Source organism: Coregonus clupeaformis, unplaced genomic scaffold, assembly GCF_020615455.1.
Source record: "Coregonus clupeaformis isolate EN_2021a unplaced genomic scaffold, ASM2061545v1 scaf0121, whole genome shotgun sequence".
NCBI classification, from domain to species: domain Eukaryota; kingdom Metazoa; phylum Chordata; class Actinopteri; order Salmoniformes; family Salmonidae; genus Coregonus; species Coregonus clupeaformis.
This window is the reverse complement of record NW_025533576.1, coordinates 326,503-338,570: the sequence shown is the minus strand read 5'-3', so window position 1 is coordinate 338,570 and position 12,068 is coordinate 326,503. Positions and strand designations below refer to the sequence as shown.

The 12,068-nt window shown below is 42.8% G+C and overlaps 1 protein-coding gene and 1 long non-coding RNA gene across 2 annotated transcripts; both read right to left on the bottom strand.

Moving 5' to 3' along the window:
• Positions 1–1,033: 1,033 nt before the first annotated feature.
• On the bottom strand, positions 1,034–5,472 carry LOC121574288 (ferrochelatase, mitochondrial-like). The gene is made up of 2 exons (XM_041886907.1): positions 5,402–5,472; positions 1,034–1,298 (listed from the first exon to the last, which is right to left on the bottom strand). Exons 1-2 carry the CDS (start codon positions 5,462–5,464, stop codon positions 1,134–1,136), a joined length of 228 nt encoding a protein of 75 aa, XP_041742841.1. The 5' UTR covers positions 5,465–5,472; the 3' UTR covers positions 1,034–1,133.
• Positions 5,473–5,778: 306 nt separating this feature from the next.
• LOC121574287 lies at positions 5,779–9,393 on the bottom strand. The gene is made up of 3 exons (XR_006002157.1): positions 9,128–9,393; positions 6,059–6,200; positions 5,779–5,895 (listed from the first exon to the last, which is right to left on the bottom strand). It is a non-coding gene; the product is annotated as an uncharacterized LOC121574287 (long non-coding RNA).
• Positions 9,394–12,068: the final 2,675 nt, after the last annotated feature.

Below are 12,068 nucleotides of genomic sequence, written 5' to 3'. Positions count from 1 at the left end.
AGAGACAGGGATGGAGGTGGGGACACTGCAGTACTGATGGAGGTAGATGGCCGGGGAGAGACAGGGATGGAGGTGGGGACACTGCAGTACTGATGGAGGTAGATGGCCGGGGAGAGACAGGGATGGAGGTGGGGACACTGCAGTACTGATGGAGGTAGATGACCGGGACAGTCCTCCAGACTCCAGAGAGGGTCTCAAAGCAAGCACCAGGTCCGAAAATAAATCTTATCGGATCATTCTGATCTAGATAAAACAATATCTAGGATTTTCAGTGCTTTGAACAGGCCTCGCCATCTACTGGACAGGTTGTGGTACTACTTCTACACTGGCATAAGGAAACAGAGATGAGTGAACTACGTGAATAAAGGTTCCTTGAGTAAAAATAATAGAGCCTGTATATCACTTACAAGCAAGAAGATGCATTTATTTGACACTTCTCAGTAACAACTGCCCACATACCTATACTCCAGTCAATTTAACATAATGAACCTTCGGTTTTCAGATGTAAGTTACATTGACATTTCTTGGTTGTGGTGCCTTTCACCTTTCTAAATCCACCCTTCCAGTTGGATCAAGATTATCCAGATTTTCGGCATCAAAACTATCCTTATCACTACCTTGGACTTTTGAAAAACGCAAAATGACATTAAATCCTGATTAAAGGTCAGATTGGATTACCAAATCCGTATCTCTATCCAGAGGATCAGAATCACATTTTTCACTTTAGAAAAACCCAATTCTAAAATATAATCCTATCCAATTGCTGAAATCCGATCAGGTAAGGAGAAAGGGTACGGCCATGACGCCCTCAGAGGATTCCATTTGATCTTCCTCTTTGGAAAGGATAGAGGGAGGGATGAATGCAGGGATTCAACGGATGGAATGTAAGCCAGCAGCGGGGGAACAAAATAAGTGCAAGTCTTCTGCTCTTGTAGCTTTAATGCGATACGGTCACTGTGCGTCGACAGCTTATTTTCTAGTTAGTCTGCTTGTTCTTCCAATGTTGGTTAGTTAGAACTTGTGCTTTGTCCCGTAGTAACAGATGGGTAGAGGGTACAGGTGCCAAAATTCCAGTAACTGGAATCCTCCAACCATTATTTCTGGTTAACCAGCGTATTTATGGAAAGTTACCTTCATTTTGCAACCCTAGTACAGGGTTCAGAAGGAAGGTCATTTCTGATTAGCGAAGAAGGCCTTGGTGGCACCACAGGTAGGGTGAACAGTGGGCAGCACAGGGTGAGCTGGTGGGAGCAGGACTCGTCTGACCTCAGGTGGGTCTGGACCAGGTCAGCCAGCGCCTGAGAGAGGAAGGTCAAGGTTCAAGGGTCAAAGTTCAATTTATTTGTCATCTGAATCAAAATACATTGACTACTCAAAAGCAACCTTGCTGTAAAATAATTAATTTGTTAAACAATAAATACACAGTACAGGTTGAGGAGCAACAGCAGGACAGACATGGATTTATTTACACAGAAAATGTTCCAGGCTTCAAGTCTGCTTCAGAGATTGTCAACGGATAAAATGGCGGAGTCAGCCTTTGTGATGCGCTGCCAGAGTAGTTATCAAAAACTGCGCTGACGAAACGCTAACGTGATGTAAGGCTAGCCGTTATGCTTGCATCACGTGGCACAATTCATTTCCTGCTGGCTATCAAAATGTCTGTCCACATAAATAATAATAATAAAATAATTTATTTCAATTTTTCCAACTTAACTAATCCTCAATGTCAATGCCTTCTACTGTAGCAGCCCTCGACTTCTTCCACATTTTGTTGTTACAGGGTGGGACTAAAATGGATTTCATTGTCATTTTTTGTCAACGATCTACACAAAATACTCTTTCAAAGTGGAAGATTTCTAAAATTTGAAAATAAATATGAAAAATAAGGACTGGTGTTTTGTGCTCGTGCACATAATTACTTTACCCAACCTCCCGCAGTAAAACTAATCCTGTCCGAATAGGGCTTATGAATACATTTTTACATGCATAAACAAAAGTACAGAGAGATCCTTGATGAAAACCTGCTCCAGAGCACTCAGGACCTCAGACTGGGGCGAAGGTTCACCTTCTAACAGGACAACGACCCTAAGCACACAGCCAAGACAACACAGAAGTGGCTTCGGGACAAGTCTCTGAATGTCCTTGAGTGGCCCAGCCAGAGCCCGGACTTGAACCCGATCTAACATCTCTGGAGAGACCTGAAAATAGCTGTGCAGCAACGCTCCCCATCCAACCTGACAGAGCTTGAGAGGATCTGCAGAGAAGAATGGGAGAAACTCCCCAAATACAGGTGTGCCAAGCTTGTAGCGTCATACCCAAGAAGACTGGTGAGTGGTTAAAAAAAGTATTGTTCAAACCATGCTGGCAGTTAAAATCCTTAAGTCTATTGACGCACCTGTGCATCAGTCTAAGTAACAAAACTTAAAAAATCCATCAAAATCCATCAGTTTAACTTAGAGATTGGCTGCGTCTCAATCCATCACATCCGTCTATGTCAGCCTTCCGCATCTGTGGTGGAAGGTGGCAGAGCTACAGCGGTGTTTGTCAGACCATGAGACATCCCGAAAATCGGTCTTCTCACGTTGAGGTCTGTATCGTCCGAATGGTTTGAAAAGTGTCATGGGACTCGTCTGAAGTCAGTAACGTTGATGTGCCAACTACTGTCTGTAGCATCTGAACCATTTGAGCTAAAAGCTATGACCCCACTATGGAAAGGGCAGACTCACGAACACAATAGTGTTCTCCGTTTTGCTCTACGACCCCCAAAAATGACTCTTCTGTAGGTAACCCATACAAATGAAGGAAGTATGGAGGTAGTTTTGTTCCAACAAAAATAAGGTGTTAAATGTGTCCAAAAAAATAAAACGTTCCTGAGCTTACTTTATATCTGCTAGATATAGGACAGAAACTTCAGAACCTTATTCCTTATTATTATTATTATTATTACTGGCTTTTTTGCCATTTATGAATGTGTTGTTCAATGCCTTTCTATGGGCTTTAGTAGTAAATGCCAAATTCAATATTTCATTAATTTTTTATAATTTTTGGGGGATACTTAAATGGGTCCTAAAAATTCTAAATCAAATAGCTAAATGATCCATGGTATGAGCATCTTAAAACGATTCTATATATTAGTGGCAGGTAGCTTAGTGGTTAAGAGCGTTGTGCCAGTAACCGAACGGTCGCTGGTTCTAATCCCCAAGCCGACCAGGTGAAAAATCTGTCGATGTGCCCTTGAGCAAGGCACTTAACCCTGATTGCTCCTGTAAGTCGCTCTGGATAAGAGCGTCTGCTAAATGACCAATTTAATTTAAAAGACTCAAGGCTGTAATCGCTGCCAAAGGTGCTTCAACAAAGTACAGAGTAAAGGGTCTGAATACTTATGTAAATGTGATATTTCTAAAAAAAACAGTTTTTGCAAAAATAAATACAAATATTTAGAATAAGGCTGTAACATAAAATGTGGAAAAAGTCAAGGGGTCTGAATACTTTCCAAATGTACGGTAACTGTATAGTGAACACTAATATAACTATAGTGAACACTAATATAACTATAGTGAACACTAATATAACTATAGTGAACACTAATATAACTATAGTGAACACTAATATAACTATAGTGAACACTAATATAACTACAGTGAACACTAATATAACTATAGTGAACACTAATATAACTATAGTGAACACTAATATAACTATAGTGAACACTAATATAACTATAGTGAACACTAATATAACTATAGTGAACACTGACTCTGAAGGGTAGAATAATATGCCATTTAGCATTTAGAAAATTATTATTATAATATAGCTGCCATTTACCAGACGCTTTAATCTAAAGCGACAGTCATGCGTGCATACATTATACATACAGGGTGGGAATCGAACCAACTACCCTGATGTTGCAAGCACCATGCTCTACCAACTGAGCTACAGAGGACAGAGGACACACCTACTGCTCTAGCTACAGGTCAGAGGAGACTAGACCTCTAGCTACAGGTCAGAGGAGACTAGACCTCTAGCTACAGGTCAGAGGAGACTAGACCTCTAGCTACAGGTCAGAGGAGACTAGACCTCTAGCTACAGGTCAAAGGAGACTAGACCTCTAGCCACAGGTCAGAGGAGACTAGACCTCTAGCTACAGGTCAGAGGAGACTAGACCTCTAGCTACAGGTCAAAGGAGACTAGACCTCTAGCTAGAGGTCAGAGGAGACTAGACCTCTAGCTACAGGTCAGAGGAGACTAGACCTCTAGCTACAGGTCAGAGGAGACTAGACCTCTAGCTACAGGTCAGAGGAGACTAGACCTCTAGCTACAGGTCAGAGGAGACTAGACCTCTAGCTACAGGTCAGAGGAGACTAGACCTCTAGCTACAGGTCAGAGGAGACTAGACCTCTAGCTACAGGTCAGAGGAGACTAGACCTCTAGCTACAGGTCAAAGGAGACTAGACCTCTAGCCACAGGTCAGAGGAGACTAGACCTCTAGCTACAGGTCAGAGGGAGACTAGACCTCTAGCTACAGGTCAGAGGAGACTAGACCTCTAGCTACAGGTCAGAGGAGACTAGACCTCTAGCTACAGGTCAGAGGAGACTAGACCTCTAGCTACAGGTCAGAGGAGACTAGACCTCTAGCTACAGGTCAGAGGAGACTAGACCTCTAGCTACAGGTCAGAGGAGACTAGACCTCTAGCTACAGGTCAGAGGAGACTAGACCTCTAGCTACAGGTCAGAGGAGACTAGACCTCTAGCTACAGGTCAAAGGAGACTAGACCTCTAGCCACAGGTCAGAGGAGACTAGACCTCTAGCTACAGGTCAGAGGAGACTAGACCTCTAGCTACAGGTCAGAGGAGACTAGACCTCTAGCTACAGGTCAGAGGAGACTAGACCTCTAGCTACAGGTCAGAGGAGACTAGACCTCTAGCTACAGGTCAGAGGAGACTAGACCTCTAGCTACAGGTCAGAGGAGACTAGACCTCTAGCTACAGGTCAGAGGAGACTAGACCTCTAGCTACAGGTCAGAGGAGACTAGACCTCTAGCAGGGACATGGCAGAGCTAGGCTAGGCACCACTGATGGATCTGTGGTTAGTGTGGTGCCTACAGTGGCTCCTCTAGTCTGGTGGGAGCCTCTTGCCTAACGCTGACACACACACCCTGGTCGTGAACTTCAGGAGGCTCTTCTAGTGTTAGTTTTACTAAAGTCTTGCTGATCTGCCAGAATCTTTGCCGTAAGGACACTTTTCTATACAACATATGTCATGCATAATCTTCACTCCTCAGTTTTCCACAACAGAATAAGTTACGAAATTGTCTCGTTGGGTAAGTAGTTCGGTAAGAAACTCTCCCATCGAGAGTACTCCATGTCCAGTTCACTCACACCTCAGTACAGTACCACGTACCTCCTCTACCAGCACCTGAGAGTACTCCATGTCCAGTCCATGTCCAGTCCATGTCCAGTCCATGTCCAGTTCATGTCCAGTCCATGTCCAGTTCATGTCCAGTCCATATCCAGTCCATGTCCAGTTCATGTCCAGTCCATGTCCAGTTCATGTCCAGTTCATGTCCAGTCCATGTCCAGTTCATGTCCAGTCCATATCCAGTCCATGTCCAGTTCATGTCCAGTCCATGTCCAGTTCATGTCCAGTTCATGTCCAGTTCATGTCCAGTCCATGTCCAGTTCATGTCCAGTCCATGTCCAGTTCATGTCCAGTTCATATCCAGTCCATGTCCAGTCCATGTCCAGTCCATGTCCAGTCCATGTCCAGTCCATGTCCAGTCCATGTGGTCGCTGGTGAAGGCGATGGGGACCAGCAGAAGGTTCTTCTTCCCCTGTTCACACAGACCCTTGATGACGTCATCTGTCTTGAGGGCCCAGCCATAGAATTGGACCCACCTAGGGAGGCCAACAAGGACACACACACAGAGAGAGAGAGAGAGCATTAGATCTGTGAATATATTGCGAGTTCTAACCAAATGGATAATAAATGATCTACTTTTGGTGTTAAACTGCTAACAATGTGAGGTTTCAGTTATGAGGTGAGGGCGATTAGATGTACCTGATGATCACCACAAGATGGCACTGTTAGTCTACATCTCTCACATCAGATGCTGTCTTCTCAGTCAGCCCTGTGGTCGTATCTGTCAACGGGCTCAGCCCTGTGGTCGTATCTGTCAACGGGCTCAGCCCTGTGGTCGTGTCTGTCAACGGCCAAATTGGTTGCGTACACAGAATTGCAGATGTTATGGCAGGTGCAGTTAAATGCTTATGTTACTAGCTCCTAACGGTGTCGTAGCTCCACAGGGCCCTCGCTCTGTGTGACACACGCAGAGAGAACAACAAATAAAAAATTACCATTTCAAAGATTTCACTGAGTTACAGTTCAGGCTGTATCGTAACAAAATGTGGAAAAAGTCAAGGGGTCTGAATACTTTCCCAATGCACTGTATGCATGTATATGTATATATACAGTACCAGTCAAAAGTTTGGACACACCTACTCATTCAAGGCTTTTTCTTTATTTTTTTACTATTTTCTACATTGTAGAATAATAGTGAAGACATCAAAACTATGAAATAACACATATGGAATCATGTAGTAACCAAAAAAGTGTTAAACAAATATATTTTATATTTGAGATTCTTCAAATAGCCACCCTTTGCCTTGATGACAGCTTTGCATACTCTTGGCATTCTCTCAACCAGCTTCATGAGGTAGTCACCTGGAATGCATTTCAATTAACAGGTGTGCCTTCTTAAAAGTTAATTTGTGGAATTTCTTTCCTTCTTAATGCGTTTGAGCCAATCATTTGTGTTGTGACAAGGTAGAGGGGGGGTATACAGAAGATAGCCTTATTTGGTAAAAGACCAAGTCCATATTATGGCAAGAACAGCTAAAATAAGCAAAGAGAAACGACAGTCAATCATTACTTTAAGACATGAAGGTCAGTCAATACGGAACATTTCAAGAACTTTTAAAGTTTATTTAAGTGCAGTCGCAAAAACCATCAAGCGCTATGATAAAACTGGCTCTCATGAGGACCGCCACAGGAATGGAAGACCCAGAGTTACCTCTGCTGCAGAGGATAAGTTCATTAGAGTTACCAGCCTCAGAAATTGCAGCCCAAATAAATGCTTCACAGTGTTCAAGTAACAGACACATCTCAACATCAACTGTTCAGAGGTGACTGTGTGAATCAGGCCTTCATGGTCGAATTGCTGCAAAGAAACCACTACTAAAGGACACCAATAAGAAGAAGAGACTTGCTTGGGCCAAGAAACACGAGCAATGGACATTAGACCAGTGGAAATCTGTTCTTTGGTCTGAAGAGTCCAAATTTGAGATTTTCGGTTCCAATCGCCGTGTCTTTGTGAGACACAGAGTAGGTGAACGGATGCTCTCTGCATGTGTATTTCCCACCGTAAAGCATGGAGGTGGTGTTATGGTATGGGGGTGCTTTGCTGGTGACACTGTCTGTGATTTGTTTAGAATTCAAGGCACACTTAACCAGCATGGCTACCACAGCATTCTGCAATGATACGCCATCCCATCTGGTTTGGGCTTAGTGGGACTATCATTTGTTTTTCAACAGCCCATTTATTTGGGCTGCACCTCCAGGCTGTGTAAGGGATATTTTACCAAGAAGGAGAGCGATGGAGTGCTGCATCAGATGACCTGGCCTCCACAATCCCCCGACCTCAACCAAATTGAGATGGTTTGGGATGAGTTGGACCGCAGAGTGAAGGAAAAGCAGCCAACAAGTGCTCAGCATATGTGGGAACTCCTTCAAAACTGTTATGAAAGCATTCCTCATGAAGCTGGTTGAGAGAATGCCAAGAGTGTGCATTGCTGTCATCAAGGCAAAGGGTGGCTATTTGAAGAATCTCAAATATAAAATATGTTTTGATTTGTTTAACACTTTTTTGGTTAGTACATGATTCCATATGTGTTATTTCATCGTTTTGATGTCTTCACTATTATTCTACAATGTAGAAAATAGTAAAAATAAAGAAAAACCCTTGAATGAGTAGGTGTTCTAAAACTATTCATCGGTAGTGTACATACACACGTGTGTATAGAGTGTATATAAATAGAAAAGGTGTGTACAGCAGTAGTTATATAGGATGAACAATGACTAGATACATATGAAGTGGGTAAAACAGTATGTAAACATTAAAAGTGACCAGTGTTCCATGACAATGTAAAATAATAATACAATATACCATTTAGCAGACGCTTTTATCCAAAGCGACTTACAGTCATGTGTGCATACATTTTTACGTATGGTGCATTCGGAAAGTATTCAGACCCTTGACTTTTTCCACATTTTGTGACATTACAGCTTTATTCTAAAATTGATTAAATTTATTTTTTTCCTTCCTCTACACACAATACACCATAATGACAAATTGAAAACAGGCTTTTAGAAATGTTTGCCAATTTAAAATAAAAACAGAAATGCCTTATTTACACAAGTATTCAGACTCTTTGCTATGAGACTCGAAATGGCGCTCAGGTGCATCCTGTTTCCATTGATCATCCTTCAGATTTCTCTACAACTTGGAGTCCACATGTGGTAAATTCAATTGATTGGACATGATTTGGAAAGGCACACACCTGTCTATATAATGTACCACAGTTGACAGTGCATGTCAGAGCAAAAACCAAGCCATGAGGTCGAAGGAATTGTCCGAGGCACAGATCTGGGGAAGGGTACCAAAAAATATCTGCAGCATTGAAGGTCCCCAAGAACACAGTGGCCTCCATCATTCTTAAAATGGAAGAAGTTTGGAACCACCAAGACTCTTCCTAGAGCTGGCCGCCCGGCCAAAATGAGCAATCGGGGGAGAAGGGCCTTGGTCAGGGAGGTGACCAAGAACCCAATGCTCACTCTGACAGAGCTCCACTGTGGAAATGGGAGAACCTTCCAGGACAACAATCCATTTTAGAATAAGGCTGTAACATAACAAAAATGTGGAAAAAGTCAAGGGGTCTGAATACTTTCCGAATGCACTTTAGGCTACTGTCAAGGTTAGTTACTCACACGACACATTTCATTATGAATGAAGACAGGGTAACAGAACTTAAATCAAAAGGAATATTTAGTCTCTAGTCTATCGTACTGCACCTGTTATCCACGGCTTCTGTGGTTGCAGTAGAGGTTGGCTGAGTGAAGGCTGCAGCGGTTGCGGTAGACTGCCTTCTGAGAGATGTAAACAAACAGGCTTATGGTGTTACTGCACTTTGCAACTGAAAGGGAGAGCGGTGACATGAGATGAATGTCAAAGACAATTAGATTGGTATACTTCCTTCTAGAGCCTAAGCTAGCCTTTGATCATGACTCTTAGTTCCATTACATTACACACAAGAGTCATTGGACGAAGGTTCCTTCTGTACAGGGGGGCAATTTTTATTTAAGAGCGTCGCTCCGTCTGAACATTAAGATGTATCGCTTGCGGTACAGTTTTGGAAGCATAAGGACCTTATCTTTACTATCGGGTGAGAAATATTTTTCTAAATTAAAAAAAGGTTAAATTGAATACACCTTTATAGGGTTACCACATGGCCATATTTCCATGTTACAGCGCTTATTTACGGAAAACCGACGGAAGACAGAGTGGACTACCTATGCTCATTAGGGACCTGCGTCTCCGAACACCTGGGAGGGGCCTGAGCCACGGACCGAATGGAGCTGCTGCATCCCCACTTTAAAAATAGGGGTGCAAACGTATGTTTTGTTCTTTACCAGAAGTATCATGAACCATTGAGTAATTTGTTCAATGATTAGTCATGTTTTGAGCTAGTCTGTATTAAAATAGATGTCAATTTTATACACTACCAGTCAGAAGTTTGGACACACCTACTCATTCCAGGGTTTTTATTTATTTTTACTATTTTCTACATTGTAGAATAATAGTGAAGACATCAGAACTATGAAATAACACATATGGAATTATGTAGTAACCAAAAAAGTGTTAAACAAATCCAAATATCTTTTAGATTTGAGATTCTTCAAATAGCCTCCCTTTGATTTGATGACAGCTTTGCACGCTCTTGGCATTCTCTCAACCAGCTTCATGAGGTAGTCACCTGGAATGCATTTCAATTAACAGGTGTGCCTTGTTAAAAGTTAATTTGTGGAATGTATTTCCTTCTTATTGCGTTTGAGCCAATCAGTTGTGTTGGGACAAGGTAGGGGTGGTATACAGAAGATAGCCCTATTTGGTAAAAGACTAAGTCCATATTATGTCAAGAACAGCTCAAATAAGCAAAGAGAAACAACAGTCTATCATTACTTTAAGACATGAAGGTCAGTCAATACGGAACATTTCAAGAACTTTGAACATTTCTTCAAGTGCAGTCGCAAAAACCATCAAGCGCTATGATGAAACTGGCTCTCATGAGGACCACCACAGGAAAGGAAGACCCAGAGTTACCTCTGCTGCAGAGGATAAGTTCATTAGATTTTAGATTTTAGTAATTTAGCAGACGCTCTTATCCAGAGCGACTTACAGTTAGTGAGTGCATACATTTTTCATACTAGTCCCCCGTGGGAATCGAACCCACAACCCTGGCCGTGGTTGCAAGCGCCATGCTCTACCAACTGAGCTACACTGAGAGTTAACTGCACCTTAGAAATTGCAGCCCAAATAAATGCTTCACAGAGTTCAAGTAACAGACACATCTCAACATCAACTGTTCAGAGGTGACTGCGTGAATCAGGCCTTCATGGTCGAATTGCTGCAAAGAAACCACTACTAAAGGACACCAATAAGAAGAAGAGACTTGCTTGGGCGAAGAAACACGAGCAATGGACATTAGACCGGTGGAAATCTGTTCTTTGGTCTGATTAGTCCAGATTTGAGATTTTTGGTTCCAACCGCAGTGTCTTTGTGAGACACAGAGTAGGTGAACAGATGATCTCTGCATGTGTGGTTCCCACCGTGAAGCATGGAGGAGGAGGTGTGATGGTGCTTTGCTGGCGACACTGTCTGTGATTTATTTAGAATTCAAGGAAAACTTAACCAGCATGGCTACCACAGCATTCTGCAGCAATACGCCATCCCATCTGGTTTGCGCTTAATTGGACTATCATTCTATCTCAGTCCTTTTTTCTTTTCTTTTTTTGTGGACTACAGGAAAAAAAAGAGGACTGAGCACATCCCCACTCTCATCGACGGGGCTGTAGTGGAACAGGTTGAGAGCTTCAAGTTCCTTGGTGTCCACATCACCAACGAACTATCATGGTCCAAACACACCAAGACAGTCGTGAAGAGGGCACGACAAAGCCTATTCCCCCTCAGGAGACTGAAAAGATTCGGCATGGGTCCTCAGATCCTCAAAAAATTCTACAACTGCACCATCGAGAGCATCCTGACTGGTTGCATCACCGCCTGGTATGGCAACTGCTTGGCCTCCGACCGCAAGGCACTACAGAGGGTAGTGCGTACGGCCCAGTACATCAGTACTTCCTGCCATCCAGGACCTCTATACCAGGCGGTGTCAGAGGAAGGCCCTCAAAATTGTCAAAGACTCCAGCCACCCTAGTCATAGACTGTTCTCTCTGCTACCGCACGGCAAGCGGTACCGGAGTGCCAAGTCTAGGTCCAAAATACTTCTCAACAGCTTCTACCCCCAAGCCATAAGACTCCTGAACAGCTAATCATGGCTACCCAGACTATTTGCACTGCCCCCCCCCATCTTTTTACGCTGCTGCTACTCTGTTAATTATTTATGCATAGTCACTTTAACTCTACTCACATGTACATATTACTTCAACTACCTCAACTAGCCGGTGCCCCCGCACATTGACTCTGCACCGGTACCCCCCTGTATATATAGCCTCCCTACTGTTATTTTATTTTACTTCTGCTTTTACTTTTTTGTTGTTGTTTTATTTTACTTTTTTATTAAAAATAAATGCACTGTTGGTTAAGGGCTGTAAGTAAGCATTTCACTGTAATGTCTGCACCTGTTGTATTCGGCGCATGTGGCCAATTTTTTTTTTTTTGATTTGATTTGAATTGAGATGGTTTGGGGTGAGTTGGACATCAGAGTGAAGGAAAAGC